Source organism: Salmo trutta, chromosome 23 (genome assembly GCF_901001165.1).
Source record: "Salmo trutta chromosome 23, fSalTru1.1, whole genome shotgun sequence".
NCBI classification, from domain to species: domain Eukaryota; kingdom Metazoa; phylum Chordata; class Actinopteri; order Salmoniformes; family Salmonidae; genus Salmo; species Salmo trutta.
The window spans coordinates 13968164-13990313 of NC_042979.1; the positions used below are offsets into that span (position 1 = coordinate 13968164).

At 43.9% G+C, this 22150-nt stretch overlaps 1 protein-coding gene across 11 annotated transcripts in view; it reads left to right on the plus strand.

The window, feature by feature from the left end:
• kdm2bb (lysine (K)-specific demethylase 2Bb) overlaps nucleotides 1-22150 on the plus strand; it is a 42705-nt gene extending 20555 nt beyond the window's left edge. For 6 of the 11 annotated variants that reach the window (XM_029709105.1, XM_029709094.1, XM_029709103.1 and 3 more), the window contains 9 exons: nucleotides 14897-15133; nucleotides 15275-15418; nucleotides 15659-15745; nucleotides 15901-16248; nucleotides 16554-17626; nucleotides 17874-18037; nucleotides 18849-19010; nucleotides 19484-19702; nucleotides 21250-22150. In XM_029709105.1, coding sequence (XP_029564965.1) covers nucleotides 14897-15133; nucleotides 15275-15418; nucleotides 15659-15745; nucleotides 15901-16248; nucleotides 16554-17626; nucleotides 17874-18037; nucleotides 18849-19010; nucleotides 19484-19702; nucleotides 21250-21431 — 2616 coding nt within the window. In that variant the 3' untranslated portion in view covers nucleotides 21432-22150. The remainder of the gene's footprint in view (nucleotides 1-14896; nucleotides 15134-15274; nucleotides 15419-15658; nucleotides 15746-15900; nucleotides 16249-16553; nucleotides 17627-17873; nucleotides 18038-18848; nucleotides 19011-19483; nucleotides 19703-21249) is intronic. The other 5 variants (XM_029709098.1, XM_029709102.1, XM_029709096.1 and 2 more) reach the window with 4 other exon arrangements.

The following is a 22150-nucleotide window of genomic DNA, read 5'->3' on the forward strand; positions in this document are numbered from 1 at the left end:
AAAGATTATGCTTTATTACCAACGCGGTATTGTAAACACATCATTTGTGGCCGGTGTTTGGTTGTTTGCAGACTTTTTTGTACAGCTTTGACAGTGCTACTGTATCTATTTTGACACGCATAGACCCAAACGGTGTTCCATAGTATGTATGTATGTATGTATGTATGTATGTATGTATGTATGTATGTATGTCGTGAAGCTAATAGCAGTGTAGCTATTACTGTGCAACTTCGGTAGGGCAACATCTGAAAAATAGCACACTTGGTAGTGTGTACTGGTGCTCGACCAGTCGGCGAAAGCCAACATCACCCACGACAGAGAACGGTTGATTGTCAAGGGCAATGAATTCCATTATCTTGGCTTTAATGGATTTCGCCTTTTGAGTTGTCTCACTGAAATGTTCTTACTCTTTCAAATAACTGCTCGATCCACACAGCAGACATTGTGTGCTAGGTTAGGAATGCTGTGTTGCAGGTGTAGCGCAACATTTTACGTGGCGTCATTATGTCATGTACCTGCCTTCTATAGGTATGCACGTCAGCTTTGACATCGGGACAGATTTTGGCATTTTTAGCTAATATCGTCCGATTCCGATATGTTCACCGATATATCGTGCATCCCTAGTAATATTTCATTCAGTACAGAAATTTGAAAGTGGCAAATTACCCAGGGTAAGTTGTGCCAAGAGACCATTTTTTAGGACAAGCTATGTTTTCAAAACTAATGTTGACATGAATTCTGATTATTTCCAGGGATACACAACATCCTGAAACATATGCAGATATCTTTGTTGGAAAGAATACTATATTTCTTTGACGGAGTGATGCTGAATGTAAAAAATGGCTCAACTTACACAAGCACCAGAAATAGGGGAGAGGGGTATGTGTGTCACTCTCTCACTTCATTGTCTCCTTCCCTAGAGCAGAGGCTATACTTATTTCCATAATTTTGACTTAGCGGGCTGCAGGGTTGCCTAACGAGGAAGACAATGAGATTCTGTATTTGTTGCTCTTCATCTTCATGTCACAGCTGGGCGTCCTCATCAGTGTTTGTTGGATAATTAACACTGTTATGAAGTGTTCTTGTTTACCAAGCAAGAGCTTTGCGCTAAATGATAAATTGTTTTCTCTCAGTCGGTTACTCAGTATAACATACTATGGGGAGTCAACTATTTTTTATAAAAAAAATGTTCACCTTTATTTAACTAGGCTAGTCAGTTAAGAGCAAATTCTTATTTACAAACCCGGACGACGCTGGGCCAATTGTGCTCCGCCATATGGGACAATCACGGCCGGATGTGATACAGCATGGAATCGAACCAGGGACTGTAGTGACACCTATTGCACTGAGATGCAGTGCCTTAGAAGTGGCGCAGCGGTCTATCAATCCTGCTCACCTGAAGCAAACTGAAATCACGCCCAACGGGCCAATGGATGGCGCATCCATTTCCTTAATTCTTCGCTCTTCAGGTTGCCTGAAGGAAGAACGTGTCACGCAATTTGCAAACTTTTAAAGCACGTGAAGGCTACGAGATTCGCTTCCGAATAAGGTGTCTGTTAGTGGGGAGAGAGTACTCGTCCCCCTAGATGTTGCAAGTTTTGGGCCTGGGGCCTTGGTATGGCTTTTGTGTTTGCTAAAAGCTAACTACTTTCTGCTCTTCTTGTGTAGCCAGTGCTTCCTTGCTTGAGTAAGATGGCCAGTGGTGAGAAGAAGTTCAAAAAGGCTAACTAGTTGGGTTTGAACTTCCGACCGTGCTGTCGGGCATGTGATTTCACAATGAAAATGAAAGATACTCATCACTGAACAATGATGTGATATCATTTAACTGAAGTTTTCTGACAGTTGCTTTTTTGCTTGTGTGCCATTATTGCTGGCTAGACTACCCTAGACCTTACTTAGATGGCAGATGTGTTCTGATTAGTCTGTCAGTATTTGTTCAGGCTTGTGATTGCATTGCAGATGGAAACTTATAGCGCCCAGTTCAGATGGGTTTATGCAGATAGAACTTCACAGATATACTGTATGAAGAACCATCTGAAGCTCTGTTATATGTAACTAACTCATTTGACAATGTCAACCTTGTAGTCCCAAGGTTACGATTTGTAGTTGAACAAGTCATTGCATGTGTAGATTTTTAAAAAACTATTATTTTTACTTGAATTGAAAAAACTTGACATGCTCTTAGGATGCATGACTTGGACTGTGTCCATAGTATGACGTGATTGTGTGTGTTATACAGAGTCACCGACTGAAAGGTAACGTACAGTTATAATTACTGTTCCCTGAAAGAGGGAACAAGGTATATAACATGTTTGGCCCCACGCCGTCAGGGGTTTTGGGCTCGCTGAAGAGCGGTACTGAATTGAGAAAATGGATGCAAGCCCTGGTATTGTAGCCAGGAAGGCTGTGTGTGATTTCATCTTGATTCAGGTGAATAGGATCGGTCATTGACTCTTCATGGTATGTTGTACCTTATTCCCTCCTTTAGGGAACATTAGTTATATTCATAACTGTACATTATGGATGACCTAGGCATACTGACCAGCTTGACAAAAAGTCTGATTTATCCTTTTGTAGCAGGTCCAAAAATGCTAAATTGTGTCACTGCATCTGTGCCTTTTGTAAAAAAAGAAATATATTCATGTAGTTCTGTCCTTGAGCTGTTCTGTATTATGTCATGTTTTGTGTGGACCCCAGGAAGAGTAGCTGCTGTGTTTGCAACAGCTAATGTGGATCGTAATAAAATACCAAATACCACATTTCCACTGCTGTGTTAAGACAGAATGGGGAAGGAATGGCAGTATAATAGAACATGGTCTGTGTGGAGCCCTTTGATCTTCTCTAACTTCCTGTATTGCATGTTAAGTTCCAAGCTACTGGAAATATAGTAGATGCCATAGCAGAGCCATCAAATCCAGATCCACTGATACAGCGGGCAGGCAGGAAAGCAACAGACTAGATCAATCACTCACAGAGCAGTGCGATTGAGACACAATAGCAGATCTCTGCATTTTGCTAGAATTTTGAGAATAGAAATCTGTGGTCTACTGCTCCTCCTGTCCGTCGGTCCCTTTAAATGCCAGCCGGTGATTCTGTGTGCACCTTTGGTGATTAAACCCCATCTGTCTCTCTATTGGCTGGACTGGTCTGGTTTTCCTTCCCAGTGATCCTGCTCATGAATATCCCCCAATTGTTTTTGCGTTCTCTCTCCTGACTGGAAGAAGTGGGGCTCCCTTGCACATATTCAAATACATTATCTGCATATGGTCTTCCAATTGGCTGCACTGTCTTCCTGTACTCCCTCCCAGACCTAGCTTTTCCCTACTCATGAGCTAGCCTGCTATGTGGTGCGGTGCTGTGTGCCTTGCCTTTGCTGGTGATTGTGGAGCAGGAGGGAGGGCCGTGGGGTAGACAGAAGTAGGAGGAGGAGGCTTTAGGCTGGGGCTGCCTTCAGCCATGTCAGTTTTCTGTGAGCTGGTCGGGGTATGAAAACCAGCCATGGCCATGTCGCTGAGCGCTGACGATGAGGATTACGACTCAGAGGCTGAGCAGGTAGGTTAGCGCACTGAACCCAGCCCCTCGGGACAAAGTAAAGGAGAGGAATGTGTATGTGTGTGAGGCACGGTGAATTGAGCTGAGCATTTGGTAGATGTTGTGTGGAACTGGAGTCACCTAAAGAGATGCTGGTTTCTCATTTCTCTCGTTTCTTTTCTCCCCTGTACTTTTCATTGACAGGTTGTGTGCGTGTGTGTACCTGGTAAGTGCAGGAAGAAGGCACTGAGTGTTCAGACAGCAGTGTTAGTACTCAGGGCAGCTACTGGTTGTTCCAGAACAGGGAAGAAAAACGAGATAAACAACAAGAATGTCGTGTGTGATCAGACAGAAAGATGCAGATTAGAGATTAATATTTAAATGGTTTGTATGAGCTTGTGTAAGCATGTATGAACAGGGAAGAATAAATCAGATGCATTTTAATAGATTTACTCTGCCTGCGATTGTGTATGGCAATAAGAGAAAATGAAGTTCATGTGTACCGTATGAATTGGGTTTGGCACAGCCTGCAAATTGTGCATGTAAACAGTGAGGGAGGTATTGTGTTTGTGTATAGGCTCTTCAGCCACACAGTCATATCCCTGACTGCATTCCACACCCCCTTCCAATTATACACAGACTGGGTTGTGATATCATTGGATACAGTTGAATTCTTTTCCATCCTTCCACAGATGAGATGGCGGAAGATATCCCCCCCGTAATTGCTGTAGATATTAACACAACCAGTTTGTATGTGGTGTTCCTGTTCGACAGGGATTTGCAAGTTTGCAGATGTTCAATGTCAGATGAAAACACATCACCATTTCAAGGGTCTGCTTGCAGATGTTTTTACAGTGCTATGAGATATGGATAGATTGATTTGAGATAAATTACAAGAAGTTGTTCAGTCAGTCACTAGTGAATTCCTTGTCCTTTTTGAGCAAGTTTCATAGGCTTGTAAATCCCCCAGAAGATTACAATAAAAGTGTCAGTGTAGTCAATGATTGGACAGCAGTTGGCAACAAGCCTTTTTGATCCCCGTTAACATGAATATTCATGAAGTAGCCTAAAATAAATATGGTGACGTGATAACGATTCATCTTTTTCTGACCGTACCCCTGGGCGATCACAGCGCCTCAGGTTCTGAGAGCTCTGCATCTATTAATCCTCGTTCGCGTTTCCTCTTGAGGTTTTCCAGCTGTATTTTATCTAAGATCCAGGCGTCTGTTTGTACTGTATGACTGTGAGTGCGTGGGTATGGCCAATGCACATTGAGTAGGTTCTCCTGTGCTTAGCTGTAGTGCAGTAGATTATTATGCTGTGGCATCTGCTTCTACTCCTCTGCTGAACCTCAGCTTTGCTGAGCTAAGGAATAAGCCTGCTTAGTAACGCTCATCTTCATACCTTACATAATATATGTCTGTGGTCTGGGAATGCATTACATAGTTTACAGATAACAAGCCTGTTGTCAAACTACTAGGCATTAAAGGCTTTGTTGCTGATGAGATGGAGAGGCTACACTTCTGATGTCATTGCATGTCCTTGCAAGGAGATGGCATGCTCCCTATACAATCTCCATTGGAATATGATGAGGATCATCTGTCACTGAAAGGGATCCTAGCTTCCTGTGACCGTGACTATGGTAACTGAGACTCTTTCTCTATGTCGAGGGAGATCTAACCCCTTCTGTCACTGCTCTACAGGAATCACATTGTGCGTTTATCCCTTCAAGGGGTGTTGCATCCAGACATGGTGGGAGACCAAGGTGATTATGGAGACAGTGTGGAGGGCTGTCTGAAATATTTTCTCGTGTAAGGTCTGTGGTCCTTTGGCTTCCTGGCCTGAGGTATGATCTGACAGCGATAGAGCTACTCTTTTAAGGTTAACTTGAGCATTAATAGGGAGTTGGTCCCACCCTTTGCTGCGATAACAGACTCCACTCTTCTGAGCTTTCTACTAGATGTTTGAACACTTATGCGGGGACTTGCTTCCATTCAGTGAGGTCGGGCACTGATGTTGGGCGGTTAAACCCAGTTTGCAGTCTGCGTTCCAATTCACCTCAAAGATGTTCGATGGGGTTGAGTTCAGGGCTCTGTGCAGGCCAGTCAAGTTCTTCCACACCGACCTCGCTTTGTGCACGGGGGCATTGTCATGCTGAAACAGGAAAGGGATTTCCCCAAACTGTTGCCACAAAGTTGGAAGCACAGAATCATCTAAAATGGCATTGTATGCTGTAGAGTTAAGATTTCCCTTCACTGAAACTAAGGGGCCTATCCCGAACTGTGAAAAACAGCCCCAGACCATTATTCCTCCTCCACCAAACTTTACAGTTGGAACTGTACATTGGGGCAGATAGTATTCTCCTGGCATCGTGATTGTGGTGAATCGTGATTCATCACTCCAGAGAACGTGTTTTTCCACTGCTCCAGACTCCAATGGCGGCGAGCTTTACACCACTCCAGCCGACGCTTGGCATGGCACCTTGTGATCTTAGGCTTGTGTGCGACTGCTGGGCCATGGAAACCCATTTTATGAAGCTCCCGATGAACAGTTCTTGTGCTGATGTTTCTTCCAGAGGCAGTTTGGAACTCGGGAGTAAGTTTTGCAACCGAGGACAGACAATTTTTACGTGCTTCAGCACTCAACAGTCCTGTGCTGTGAGCTTGTGTGGCCTACCACTTCGCGGCTGAGATGTTGTTTCTCCAAGACATTTCCACCTCACAATAACAGTACTTACAGTACTGGGACAGCTATAGCAGGGCTGACAAACTGACTTGTTGGAAAGCTGGCATCGTATGACGGTGCCACGTTGAAAGTCACTGAGCTCTTCAGTCCATTCTACTGCCAATGTTTGTCTATGGAGATTGCATGTCAGCGTGCTTGATCTTTATACATCTGTCAGCAACGGGTGTGGCTGAAATAGGGGTGTCCACATACTTTTGTGTTTATATGGTGTTTGCCAAGGAGGTGACCGGTGACACAGGACAGGTCATGGAGCACTGTACTGTATATGTCCATGCTTTGTTTAGTTTTAGCAGTTGCTTGGATCAGTCAGACCCCCAGTCTGTAGTCCTAACAGAGTCCCTCGGATTCCACCACTGATTTAGATTTCTCCCAATATCCAAAATAATCCTCTCTGGCTGTTTCCTGGATCTCTGATCACCCCAGCCTGGACACTCTGCTTAGTGTCCACTTGTTTGAGGAGTCTAGAACAAGGCAAGGATCTATCCTCGGACCCTGCTGTTCCTTTATGTGTGCTAATAAAATCGCTGATTGATTGTGTTTTCTCTGTGGTAGCTGGGTTGGTTACTGAACTGATTTCTTTGTGTATGACAGTAAAACATTCTTCTGATGACTATAACATTTGTTGGCACCTTCAATTCTTGCACATTTTCTTGTAAAAAGTATATTTCAACACTGTTTGCTCAGGTAAATTTGCTGAAATGCTAAACTTGGACCCAATCAGAACTCCTGTATATACCCCTCGTGATGAAGGCAGCCAATGGCCTGCTTCTATGTAGGATGCAAACACACGCTCACGTGAAAACTGTGATAAAGAGGATGATCTAGCTAGCCCCCAAAGACTGAAATAAGATACATATCTGTTTTCGAATGTTTTGGATTTTTGACCTGAATTCATTTTTCACTTTTTCAGCATCTCCTTTCAGGAAAGCAAACTTCCTTTCATTGAGGCACATGTTCAAGTCATTAGACACCCAGGGCTTGTCGTTGGGAAATACTCTTAACAGTTTTTGTGTTAATGACGGTATACTCACAAAACTGGATGTATGATGTGATGCTGTCTGTCAACTCATGGGGATCCTTTCACGAATCAAAGAACACCTCCCAGTCTGACGTCAAAGCAGTCCTTGAGCTCCTCCCTGCCCCCTTCTGTCTATACCTGAATGGATTTCGTGTTTCACCTGCTACCTGTATCTCGGGTGCGCTGCACACTGCCTTCTATGCGTCATCTACATTGGCATAACAATGTAGTTGAGCGAGTTAAACAGGTGACGTACTGTTGCAGACTGGGGAGGTGTGCGGAGAGGGAGAGGGTATTAAAATCCTCAAGCACAGTCAGGTCAGCCGATGGTGAAAGAGCAGCATTGAAACAGTCTGTGGTCCTGGCAACAGCTTCCTTATTGTTAAGTCCAGGCACATAGACCAGAGTAATGGTAACCTGTCCAAACTCGCGGGGTAGATAGAATGGCCTGAATGATACAACGAGAATCTCAGTCTCTGGTGAACAATTGTTCAATGACATTACACTGCTCGGACAAGCATTTCGCTACACTCGCATTAACATCTGCTAACCATGTGTATGTGCCCAATAAAATGTGGTTTGTATTATCTACAAAGATGCATAGTCCCCCAGGCTATTGATTTATGTGTTGTTTTGTCTCGATCTGTTCTAATAACATTGTGTTCACAATTCACATCAATATTGAGCCACGTTTCTATAAAGCTGAATTTAGATATCTTCTCCTGAAGGATTTAGACTAACTCATCCAGGTTATTATTTAGTGACTGCATGTTTGACAGGGTGATCACCGGGGAGCGGGTGATGGCTTCCCTGTCTCCGTAGTCTGTTGCTAATAATACCACCTCTTGAGCCTTGCTGCTGCTTCTTCTTTACTTTTTAACAAAGCAATGCTGCTTTCGAGCTTTATCTCGTAAAGGGAGCAGGAACTCACAGGAATAGATGATGATGGTTGATTTACTGATTTACTCACTGACTATAGTGGTTGCTCCACTAAAAGTTTTGCGATTATGCTGCGGGACTTAGAGGTAATTTGTTGTTTAGTACTGTACCCTGCGTCACCACTTCATGGCTCCAGACCAGCGCAAAGGAGAGTTAGAGCACCGATTATGCTTTTGGGTCCTGCTTTGTCTCTAACTGACAATGAATGGGTGACCATAAACCTAAATCGAAACTGCTAATTGTGCATGACTTCAGTATTACTTACTAAAACTGTTGTTATACTGAGGTTTTTATGATTTTATTTTGTTAGGATTATTTTGCTCTTACTGTAGTACTGTAGCCCACTCCTGACTGATCACATTGTACAGCGCCTGAGTGGTGCAGCAGTCTAAGACACTGCATAGCAGTGTTGTTACAGATGCTGGTTCAATACCTGTACCAGCCTCGACTGGGAGACCAATGAGATGACTGTAGGTTTTTGGTTTCTCTCCCTCTAAAAACAGAAATAAATCATTCTAAATAACGAACTGGCTTTATTTACAAATTAGTAACAATCTCTCACCCCATGGCCTTTTTCTCACTCATTTTACGTAATTTGAAAACAAAATAATCTCCAAAATATTGTTATTTTTTAAACAAAACAATTTATTATTATTAATTAAGAATTATATAAAAGCCCCTTGGATATTCTCACAGATATATGATTAACCCTGTTGTTAGCAGGACAATATCTATTGGTCATATTGGTCATGGCTCCCGAGTGGAGCACAATGGGATTGCCTTGCAGTTCTCCAGCTGTATCCACTGAAAGCGCGTGAGGTTTAAGGCACGAGGGCAGGGGGCACGGGATGGGCCACAGAAGACAGACCTAAGCCCATGGGGAAGGGGGGTGGCCCCCCACCCCGCCACACTGGGTAGCACAGAGCAACACTTTAAGGGGCATTGCACTAATAATGGCACTGACTAGGGAAACGTTGCTGCTGTTCTTAGTGCCAGTCTGCACATTCAAACTAAAACAATATAACTAATAATGGCATCTTTATGCTTTCGCTAATAAAGTTATTTATAAAAAATACTCTTTCAAAATGCCGATGTTTATTTAGTTATGGATCCATAACGAATTACTATGGGAATAAATATCACTGAAATATCCCATTTCTATAGGCTATGCAGTTACGTGAGAAAAGCGTTTTGATGGCCTCTATTAAAAAGAGGATCCCAGCTTTCTTGTGCTGCTATATTTAGTGCTACATTCTTAAAATGAAGCACGTTAATCTGCATTCCAACCGGTGTAGCCTAGCAGTCATACATAGGCGCGGTGCATGAGTTTTAAGTTTGGGGGAAGCAAATTTTCACCATAAATGCACCTTTTATAATGAAGCATTCCATTCCATGTATCATCGCATTTGCAGACTTGTGTAAGATAGCCTACTATTTTGCAATGTGATGAGTAGATTGGATAGTCATAATTTAGGCTAATAATGTAACTCAATCACTGTTTGCAAAAAAGACCGTTCAATGCATGGCTGAGCGTGTAGAGTAGGCCTGGGCTATATCAGATAAGTTTCTTCTTCCTGCTGGAGGAAGAAATGATTGTCCAAAAACAAACTTTTAAGTAGCACTGACCCAACATTGATAAATAGTGAATATGTGCAGTGTGCACTCACCAGGGATATTGCCTCCACTATTGGCTCAATTAAGTTGATCATTTTGAAAACTAAAAGACCTGTTAGTCTTCTTTCTTCACAGCAATAACCATTTGCATTCCGAACTGTTTTCCCGCGATTTATATTTTACATTTTTTAAATATGCCTGGTTTGGCCTCTAGCGTACTTTTCAGACAGTCGCAACACAACAATAATCCTTTCCTTACGACTGTAGGCAATGCGATTTTAAAACAATACACAACTACATTTAAAAAAATATATATAATGATCCTCTGTGGCCAAATCATGACTATAGTACCCTGTTTTGAATGATTTTATTTATTTATGGACAGGAGTAGGCTAATTCAGCTATTTCATTTTGGCAATTTAATTGTATTTACTTTAGGGAAAGCTTAGTTTCCCCTCGCCTTATGAACTTGCCACCTATGCTTGCATATTAAAAACGTAACCGCACGTAACCTACATTCGCTATTCGAGTGCAGGCTACAGATTTTTATATTTTTTTTGTGGGCCATTATCAATCAAAAATAATTCCACACATACAGTACCAGTCAAAAGTTTGGACACACCTACTCATTCAAGGGGTTTTCTTTATTTTTACTATTTGCTACATTGTAGAATAATAGTGAAGACATCAAAACTAAAGTAACCATTTTTTTTAATTTTTTTTTTTACAAATCAAAATATATTTTATATTTGAGATTCTTCAAAGTTGCCACCCTTTGCCTTGATGACAGCTTTGCACTCTCTTGGCATGAACTCAAGCAGCTTCATGATGTAGTCACCTGGAATGCATTTCAATTAACAGGTTGTTAAAAGTTAATTTGTGGAATTTCTTTCCTCCTTAATGCATTTGACGCAGTCAGTGACAAGGTAGGATTGGTATACACAATATAGCCCTATTTGGTAAAAAACCAAGTCCATATTATGGCAAAAGCAGCTCAAATAAGCAAAGAGAAATGACAGTCCATCATTACTTTAAGACATGAAGGTCAGTCAATCCGGAACATTTCAAGAACTTTGAAAGTTTCTTCAAGTGCAGTCACAAAAACCATCAAGCGCTATGATGAAACTGGCTCTCATGTTGACCACCACAGGAAAGGAAGACCCAGAGTTAACTCTGATGCAGAGCACAAGTTCATTAGAGTTACCAGCCTCAGAAATTGCAGCCCAAATAAATGCTTCACAGAGTTCAAGTAACAAACACATCTCAACATCAACTGTTCAGAGGAGACTGCGTGAATCAGGGCTTCATGGTCGAATTGCTGCAAAGAAACCACTACCAAAGGACACCAATAATAAGAAGAGACTTGCTTTGGCCAAGAAACATGAGCAATGAACATTAGACCGGTGGAAATCTGTTCTTTGTTCTGTTAAGTCCAAATTTGTTTTTTTAAATTCCAACCGCTGTCTTTGTGAGACTCAGGGTAGGTGAACGAAGGATCTCCGCATGTGAGGCTCCCACTGTGAAGCATGGAGGAGGAGGTGTAATGGTGTGGGGGTGCTTTTTCTGGTGACACTGTCACTGATTCATTTAGAATTCAAGGCACACTTAACCAGCATGGCTACCACCACATTCTGCAGCAATACGCCATCCCATCTAGTTTACGCTTAGCAGGACTATAATTTGTTTTTCAACAGGACAATGACCGCAAACACACCTCCAGACTGTGTAAGGGCTATTTGACCAAGAAGGAGAGTGATGGAGTGCTGCATCAGATGACCTACAATCACCCGACCTCAACCCAATTGAGATAGTTTGGGATGAGTTGGACTGCAGAGTGAAGGAAAAGCAGGCAACAAGTGTTCAGCATATGTGGGAACTCCTTCAAGACTGTTGGAAAAGCATTCTAGGTGAATTTGTTTGAGAGAATGCCAAGAGTGTACAAAGCTGTCAAGGCAAAGGGTGGCTACTTTGAAGAATCTCATATATATAAAATATATTTTGATTTGTTTTAACACTTTGGTTATTACATGATTCCATGTTTATTTCATAGTGTTGATCACTATTATTCTACAATGTAAAAAATTAAAATAAAAACATGAATGTGTAGGTGTGTCCAAACTTTTGACTGATACTGTATATTAATAGGCTATACAGTGCATTCGGAAAGTATTCAGACCCCTTAACTTAAAAATAAATAAATTACGTTACAGCCTTACTCTAAAATGGATTAAATAAATAAAAAATCCTCATCAATCTACACACAATACCCGATAATGACAAAGGGAAAAAAGGTTTTTAGAAATGTTTGCAATTTATCAATAAACAGAAATACCTTATTTAAATAAGTATTCAGACCCTTTGCTATGAGAGTCGAAATTGAGCTCTGGTGCATCCTGTTTCCATTGATCATCCTTGAGATGTTTCTACAACTTGATTGGAGTTCACCTGTGGTAAATTCAATTGATTTAACTTGATTTGGAAAGGCACACACCTGTCTATTAAGGTCCCACAGTTGACAGTGCGTGTCAGAGCAAAAACAAAGCCATGAGGTCGAAGGAATTGTCCGTAGAGCTCCGCGACAGGATTGTGTCGAGGCACAGGTCTGAGGAAGGGTACCAAAAGATTTCTGCAGCATTGAAGGTCCCCAAGAACATAGTGGCCTCCATCATTTTTAAATGGAAGAAGTTTGGAACAACCAAGACTCTTCCTAGAGCTGGCCAACCGGCCAAACTGTGCAATCGGGGGAGAAGGGCCTTGGTCAGGGAGGTGACCAAGAACCCGATGGCCACTCTGACAGAGCTCCAGAGTTCCTCTGTGGAGATGGGAGAACCTTCCAGAAGGGCAACCATCTCTGCAGCACTCCACCAATCAGGCCAGACGGATGCCACTCCTCAGTAAAAGGCACATGACTAAAGGACTCTCAGACCATGAGAATGGCAGCATCATGCTGTGGGTATGTTTTCAGTGGCAGGGACTGGGAGACTAGTCAGGATTGAGGGAAAGATTAATGGAGCAAAGTACAGCGAGATCCTTGATGAAAACCTGCTCCAGAGCGCTCAGGACCTCAGACTGTGTCGAAGGTTCATCTTCCAACAGGACAACGACCCTAAGCACACAGCCAAGACAACGCAGGAGTGGCTTCGGGAGAAGTCTCTGAATGTCCTTGAGTGGCCCAGCCAGAACCCAATCGAACATCTCTGGAGAGACCTGAAAATAGCTGTGCAGTGATGCTACCCATCCAACCTGACAGAGCTTGAGAGGATCTGCAGAGAAGATTGGGAGAAAGTCCGCAAATACAGGTGTGCTAAACTTGTACTGTAGCAGCATACCCAAGAAGACTCGAGGCTGTAATTGCTGCCAAAGCTGCTTCCATAAGGTACTGAGTAAAGGGTCTGAATACTTACGTAAATGTGATATTTCATTTTTTTTATGTTGAATACATTAGCAAAAATGTTTTTTAACTATTTTTGCTTTGGCATTATGGGGTATTGTATGTAACTTGATGAGAAGGGAAAAAAACAATGTAATCAATTTTAGAATAGGGCTGTAATGTAACACAATGTGGAAAGTCTAGCGGTATATATACTTTCAGAATGCACTGAGATAGAGACCAGATTCAATTTGAGAATAGTCTGATGGGTGAAACACGTGTTCTTCTGTGGGTTGCTGTGGAAACAAGTTTCTTCTTGTGTACAGCCCTCTTAAAGTGGGTATTGGTCATGCCATAACCATACATCAGTATGTGCCATTTGGTACAGTACAAGTATAGTATGTCCCTGTGATCTATACTATGAGTAAAGGGTGGTTATGAGTGCAGCATATTTTTGATGTAGGAACAACCTCCAGTAGTCTGCCTATATAGATGAGATCACAAGTACCCTCAGTAGCTAATATATTCTGGCCAGGCATAGCCTGTGTGTTCTTGTTTGCGTACAGTACATCTATATAACGTGTGTGTGTGTGTGTGTGTGTGTGTGTGTGTGTGCGTGCATTTTTATGAGCAGCATGTACAGTATTGTCTCAGTGTTGGCTCAGCCAGTAATAACAGGAGAACATAAACTCAATAATGGAAAGTGCTTTACATCAAAGCAGTCCCCCTTCTCATCTCTCACTGCCTTCAATTTAATTTATGCCCTCTCCCTGTTATATAACACTTTGTTAAAGTGGTCCATGTTATGGCATACCGTTTTTTTATTTTATTTTACCAGGTAAGTTGACTGAGAACACGTTATCATTTACAGCAACAACCTGGGAAATAGTTACAGGGGACAGGAGGGGGGTGAAAGAGCCAATTGGAAGCTGGGGATGATTAGGTGACCGTGATGATATGAGGGCCAGATTGGGAATTTAGCCAGGACACCGGGATTAACACCCCCTACTCTTACAACAAGTGCCATGGGATCTTTAGTGACCACAGAGTCAGGACACCCGCTTAACCTCCCATCCGAAAGACTGCAACCTACACAGGGCAATGTCCCCAATCACTGCCCTGCGGCATTGGTCATTTAAAATATATTTCTTTACCTACTGGCCCTCCAACACCACTTCCTGCAGCATCTGGTCTCCCATCCAGGGACCGACCAGGACCAACCCTGCTTAACTTCAGAGGCAAGCCAGCAGTGAGATGCAGGGTGTTATGCTGCTGGCAAAATGTTGCTAGGTAAACAGAAGCACATTCAAACCAAGCTTTTAAGACGTTTGAGTGCAGATAATTTGAGTTTGAAAAATGTCATGTTCTCACTTGAGTGCGGTCAGATGATGGCTTCTTCCCTGTCCTGTGTGTTCCATAGAAAGTGGAAGTAGATAGTTAGACCAGACAACTGAGTACAACCGGTCATAATAAAGGCTCTGCTGCTTATGACTCAGCACTTAATTGGTCAACCGCTAGCGTTGATTAGATGAGCCAATTCACCTGGTTTCCCTAATCAGCTGCCAATTCAGGGGTCAATATTACAGACACTGCAGCACACCGTAGACCTGATCCATCTGTCTCTGTACCTTTTTAGTGTTGGGCTATAAAGACACCTCTCCCTCGACTTCTACTTTCAGCAGCAGCGGCCTCCCAACAGACCCAAACCCAAAATGGCGGCCTCGTCTCCTGCGGCTGCGGTCAAGCTGTCGGCCAGCCGGAGCACGTCTGGCGCCCGGAGGAGGAGGACGCGTTGTCGGAAGTGCGAGGCGTGCCTGAGGACAGAGTGTGGAGAATGCCACTTCTGTAAAGACATGAAGAAGTTTGGAGGGCCAGGTCGCATGAAACAGTCCTGCATCATGAGGCAGTGTATAGCGGTAGGTCTCCGACTAATCTTAACTACAGTAAGTCTGTTTGGCTTTTCATTGTGATATGTTTTAAATGGTCAAACTAAAACTATCCTGCAAGGTGTGGACGTTTTTAGAGTGAGTTTCTAATATGATGTTTGTGGTCTCCAGCCTGTCCTGCCCCACACAGCGGTGTGTCTGGTGTGTGGAGAGGCAGGGAAGGAGGACACAGTGGAGGAAGAGGAGGACAAGTTTAACCGCATGCTCATGGAGTGCTCCATCTGCAATGAGATAGTCCATCCTCTCTGCCTCAAGGTAAACGGCTCAATACAGTGTGTGGATGCTGTCACTGAGCCTCATATCTCTCTGTACGTGATCGATCGATTCAGTGTGAGCACTTACGTTACTGCAGTGTATTTGTTTATGTTTGCCCTTCATCCTATAGAGGACTTCTATGCTGCAAATGATAAATGATAGCTTTGCTTCTTACTGTCTCACTTTTACTTGTGCTTTCTATCACCTTCACCCACTCAGTACTTGTGCTCTTTTGTTCAGGTGAAAGATTCCGGTGGAGTTGTAAATGACGAGTTGCCAAACTGCTGGGAGTGTCCAAAATGCAACCATTCAGGGAAGACAGGGAAAGTAAGCATCTATGTGGGTGTGGAACCGGAATGTTCGGAATATCCAGCCTCTGTTCAAGACATCAAATGTATTGTAAAAATACTTTAGAATTAAAAGTGTCCGGAAACAAATAGGCAAAAGATATAAAGTAGTCTTCTCTTGTTTCTCACCTTTTGGCCGTCAAGCAAAAAAGAGGACCAGGGTTCAAGTACGCGTCCAACCTTCCCGGGTCGCTGCTGAAGGACTCACGATTGAACCGTGATATCAAGGAAGAGCCCGACCCGCCCAGTCTGCCAACATCACCCACTGGGACCACGGAGACCATGACCACAGTGAAGAGGAAGGCGGAGCGTGATGACACCCCCAAAACGAAAGCAGAGGAATCGCCTCCTCTGAAGAAACGTTCTCCCATGCTGTCTCTGGGCGGGCTGCCCCGACCCAGGCCTGAGGACAACCCTCTGAGGAAGAAGAGGATGCTGTTCGACATCAAAGATGAGGACGAGCCTCCTGTTGTCAAGAAAAAGGTAATTTATCCAACAGACTGATCAGCCTGATCATGGATAATTACGTTTATAATGAAGTATCTGTACTGAGCATTCCTCTTGATTTGAGAAAATTTGACAAGGTCCTAAGTTTATTTTGGCAAGATTCAATTGCCAAACAGTAACCCTTGTCATTTGAGAATTGTAAACCCCTTAAACCCCTTGTGAAACACTACTTGGAGAAAAATGTAGAAGATTATATGTATAAGGCCACTTCAAACTGTGTAAAGTGGATTGTAAGAAATGCATGTCAGAGTAACTGATCTGCTCCTTATGTTCCTTTACAGAAGAAGCCCCCAAAATCTGATGACCTTTTGATCCCCAAGCTGTTAAAGACCATCAAGCAAGAGCAAGTAGATGAGGACGAAGAACACAAAGACCATGAAGATGAAGAGCAGGACAGATGCACAGGGGACAGGGTTGCAACTAAAGGGAAAAGAGAAGAGGGGGAAGAGGATGGAGATGAGGAGGAGGAGAAAGATGGTGGTGTAGAGGACAGTAAAGACGGTACAGTAAAGACTATACTGAGTCCACTGCTACGGACGTCTACAGCCAGAGAGAGTGACCAGTCCTGCTCCAGCTCTCCCCGGGCAGGGCCCAGCAGTGAAGGGTGCGATGCCCCAGAGAAGACACCTGGCCAGCTGAAGGCACGCAAGCGCCGCCGCCTCCCCAACAAAGAGTTGAGCAAGGAGCTAAGCAAAGAGCTCAATCTGGAGATCCAGAAGACCGAGGACTGCCTGGCCAATCAGAACCGCAGACCACTGAAGAGGGAGGACAGCCCAGCCAATAACAGCCGTCGACCCTTGAAAACTGAGGACTCCTCGACCAATCCGAACCGCAGACCACTAAAAACAGAGGACTCCCCTGCCAATCATAACCGCAGGCCAATTAAGACTGAGGATGGCCTATCCAATCACAACCGCCGGCCATTGAAGACCGAGGACCGCTTAGTCAATCAGAACCACAGGCCAATGAAGACAGAGCCTGAGAGCGATGGGGAGGAGCCTAAGCCCAAGCGGCCACTCAACAACTGCACCAGTGACCTCGGAGACTGGCTTCACCCCAGGGGGCGGGAATTAAACGGGACGCCCCGCCAGATCTCGCCCCTGGGGTGGAACCGCAGCCCTCCGATCACACCCATTTGCCCACGCCCCCCTCCCTGCCGCTCACCACCCAAGTGTGTCCAGATGGAGCGTCACGTGATCCGGCCGCCTCCCATCAGCCCCCCGCCAGACAGACTGCCCCTGGAAGACGGACAGACCCACATGATGCACAGGGAGGTGTGGATGGCCGTGTTCGGGCACCTCGCACACAGAGACCTTTGTGTCTGCATGCGCGTCTGCAAGACCTGGAACAGATGGTGAGTTTTCAGATGTGCTGTGGCTATCAGACAGAGCAAGGGGTCTGATAGCAAGTTAAACCAGTCAGTCTTGTGAAGTAGTGGGTTGTGCTTCTCATAATGGACCTTGTTCATTGGAACTACAGTATGGACGCTAAGCTGTAAGGCTGATGGCTAGCCTAGAGCTCTCACCTCGGTGTAGTCGTTCCACAGCTGTAGCTAGGGTGGCTGTGTGATCGTGTGCTGACCTTCGCCCCTGCCTCCCCAGGTGCTGTGATAAGAGGCTGTGGACGCGGATCGATCTAAACCGCTGTAAGTCCATCACTCCCCTCATGCTGAGTGGCATCATCCGCAGACAGCCTGTGGCTCTGGACCTCAGCTGGACCAACATCTCCAAGAAGCAGCTCAGCTGGCTCATCAACAGACTGCCAGGTAAACACCAGCCAGCAGTGTTGGAACTGAGGGAATGTGCAAATCCCTCTGTGCCTTTATAACAGAATGGTCTGAACTGTCGTATGGTATGTATGTATGTATGTATGTATGTATGTATGTATGTATGTATGTATGTATGTATGTATGTATGTATGTATGTATGTATGTATGTATGTATGTATGTATGTATGTATGTATGTATGTATGTATGTATGTATGTATGTATGTATGTATAGAGCTGTTACACTGTATCTCTGTCCATGGTTCTGGGTACACACTACAAACCTGATGTCACCACTACAGTCTATTACAGTGCGTCTCTGTACTGAGGGAATTGACAGGAACATATTTAATGTGACTAGTTGTGATAGGTTTATGTTTGGCGCTACTGTAATGCCGTCTTTGTTTCCATGGCTGGGTGAGCTGCTCCGGCATGTCTGACGCTTGCATCCCCAGGGTTTCCTTAAGTGTTTCAGCCCATTTGCTTTGTTTCTTATTAATTTATGCGGCGACTATAATTACATTTGCATAGTGATTGTTTTTGTTTCCTTGTTTTTGCAGCCTCAGGTTAACGAACTGTTGGAGACTAATATGATTCCTTAATGGAAAATCACAATTAGTCCCCTCCCCTCCCCCTCAACGATTGAAAATAGCAGCAGAGAATGTTAGACGTTAGTTGGGACTGGCCTAGTTGGAGGGAGGGGAGCCCTAATGATGTATTATTCAGGCTTCATTTTTGGCAGTGCTAGGGTGTTAGCAAGAGCGATGTTGAGTTTTGACCCCTGTTAACCCCTGACTGTTGTCCCTGCAGGTCTGCGGATGCTGCTGCTCTCAGGCTGCTCCTGGGTGGCTGTGTCTGCCCTCTGCACCGCCAGCTGCCCGCTGCTGAGGACCCTGGACGTCCAGTGGGTAGAGGGGCTCAAAGACGCCCAGATGAGGGACCTGCTCTCACCCCCCACAGACAACAGACCAGGTATATTCCCACCATCCTCCAGTGTGTTAGAATTGTTCATTCGAAATGACACAACGACAAGGTTCCAGTTTAACAAAGTTTACTATACTGTATGAACACTCTACAAGGTAGCCATTCCACTCAAGGCTAGGTCCATCAACAACCAAACTTCCCGCGCAGGCGCACTCTTGACAGAGTGACAGCCCCGTAATAACAGAAATATAGGGCTACTTAAAACATGAACTTAACAAGAATGACCATCTGGACACGTGGCGTGAAGTTCTGAACAGCATGTCCGTGTGTTTTGCGATCCAGTCAGGCTGTTGCAGCCCATCGATGTCAGGTCTTGCTGTGCTCTCTGCTGCCCCCTTGTGGCTGTCTTTACAGGCCACACAGCTGGAAACACTTGGACCTGATTGTGCTCCGAGTAAGGAAGCTTTAAAACAACTTGACACATTCAATCTCTCCGTCTCTTTCTGTCTCTCCCTCTCTAGGTCAGCTGGACAACAGGAGTAAGCTGCGGAACGTGGTGGACCTGCGTCTGGCCGGGCTGGACATCACAGACACCTCCCTGCGCCTCCTCATCCGCTACACGCCCCAGCTGACCAGACTGGACCTGAGCTACTGCAACCACGTCACTGACCAGTCGGTCAACATCCTGACCGCTGCAGGGACCACCACCAGAGACTCGCTCACTGACATCAACCTCTCTGGTAGGAGGATACAAGGCCGTGTCACAATGCCTACTATCACTACGGACAATGACTATGTCAGAATGTCCCTACAGCCCACTGTTAACTGAAAGTATTTATTACTAACAGTAACAGTACTAGTCACTAGTTAGAACATATTGGTTAGAATCCAGACACAGCCATTGACTGTTCGTTGCAACGTTTATTTGTTGCTTCATGGTATGTTTCCTATTCATCGGTCATGGCATGTTCCCATGGATGCCAATATAAATATAGGGCTGGGCGATATGGCCTAAAAATCATGTCTTGATTTTTTTTCCTAACTTATGGGCGGTTCACAATATCTTTCTAGAATTTCTAGAACGTTTTCTCTCAATAAGCTTTGTTGCACAATTAACAGACAACACACCTCATTTCAAACCGTCAGGAATAATCTAATGAATTCAGGGCTTGTTAAGTTACACCTAGGCTAAATAGAAGCCTTCCACAACCATAAGACCCACTAATAATGGAATTATTTTATTAAAATAGTTTAACCTGCTTTTGTGGTGTTGCAATAATCATTGATCTGGCTTTCAAGTCTGTGAATGACAATGCCCTTTTTTGTTACAAAATTACCCAGAACCATGCGTAATGCAAATCCACTAATGATGACGAACTTCTTGAGGCGGACATTATAGAAAATGAACATAAGTCTCATAAACAATATCTCAAACACAAGCCCACGTGCTAGTGAGGAGCCAGCTAATATTCATATTTCAAGTCTAGCCAACTTGAATCTATTTGTTTGCTAAAAAGGCAGAACAGTTGAACTGTTATGAACACACCCTCCTGTCCGTCTCTAACTGTGTGAACGACATAGTGATTCTGTTGGACCAAACCTCAAATGCAAATAGCTAGATGAAACTGATTGTTGTCAGAGAGGAAGAAGCTCTTTTGTCATGAGTGGCAAGGGGAGGGACTTGGGGTCTGTGTGCGAGTAGAAATGTGCACGCAGCACAGAAGGTGCGAAGGACACGAGACCAAAAAGACAGACGCTCAAAAACTAACAAAATGTGATTCTTGTGATAGACATTTGGAACACCGCGCTAAAACATACATTCAAATGAATTATATCGATTGCGCAGCCCTATATAAATACCTTTAATTGTGTCTACTTGTGATGCGCTAACTGAAACACCCCCCATGTTCCTCCACTCTGAGTGGACCCTTAAAGGTTAAAGGTTGGATCAATGAGAGACAGACATTCCCATTATGAGACAGTCAGGGGGAACCCTGTGGTAGTCAGACTAATGATGCCTCTGGCACCACTGATGTCTTATCCACTGTCAGTCACTCACTGATGGAACCACTTGAACGCTTGTTAATGGAGGTAGCCATCACCTATTGACAGCACTTGAAATCCCCATGCACATGACTATGGTGAGGTTTTGGTTAGAATCTTATATCCTAGAAAACAAAACGACCGGTAGGTATATAGGAGGAGCCTATCTGTCTGTATACGTACTGAAGATGCTGAGTGGTCTCCTGTTACACCAACCTATCTTCCTCCTCCCTCCCCTCTGCAGTGTGCAACAGAGTCACGGACCAGTCGCTGACCTACTTCAAGCGCTGTGGAAGCATCTGTCATATTGACTTGCGCTACTGCAAGCAGGTGACCAAGGAGGGCTGTGAGCGGTTCGTTGCCGAGATGTCAGTGAGTGTACAGTTTGGACTTGTAGAGGAGAAACTACTGCAGAAACTCTGTTAGTGGCTGAGAGAGACTCTGCGCTGTGTGCACTCGCTAGTTAGGACACCCGTTAGAATAAGGAACCGTCAAGGGCGGCGTTATCGCCATGGAGAAAGTGTTGTATTTGACATAGGACATTTTCCAAGTGACTGTGGCTCTGATACTCATTGAATGCCTCTTGTGCTGCTGAAACAGTGTTTTCCAAAACAGGAGTTTCAACATGTAAGGCCACCGAGCATTACTGGTCATTTGACAAAGCATGTTTTTTCCCCCCCGTTTTGTCTTTGCCAAGATATTAACGTTTTTTTTTCTGCAAATGAACAGGCAGTGTATGTTCACAATGGTTAAGTTTTACTTCTTTTGTTTAGTATGTACTGTTGTTGCAGTGCACAGTTTATGCATTACACATCAATATTTTTGTATCAGAAAGTGTTTCATACTTTTATGTGCAGTGTTGAATGCACTGATTTACAGCACCATTTTTGATGGACAGTATTCAATCTGTCTCTGTTTTTTATTATTTAGACTGTAGATTTATGCCAAGACCAGTAGCTTGTTTTCTGTACGGCTGTTTTATATTTAATTTATTTAAGTGCTGATGTTCAGTTTGATGCGTGTAATTGTCTGTACAGTCCACAGATGCGTTCTTCTTTTCATGTTTTACTCAACTTAAATTTCTAAATATCTAGAAAGAAATCTATTTGTACTGTTTGACAAATAAATATTACTGTCCTTTCCAA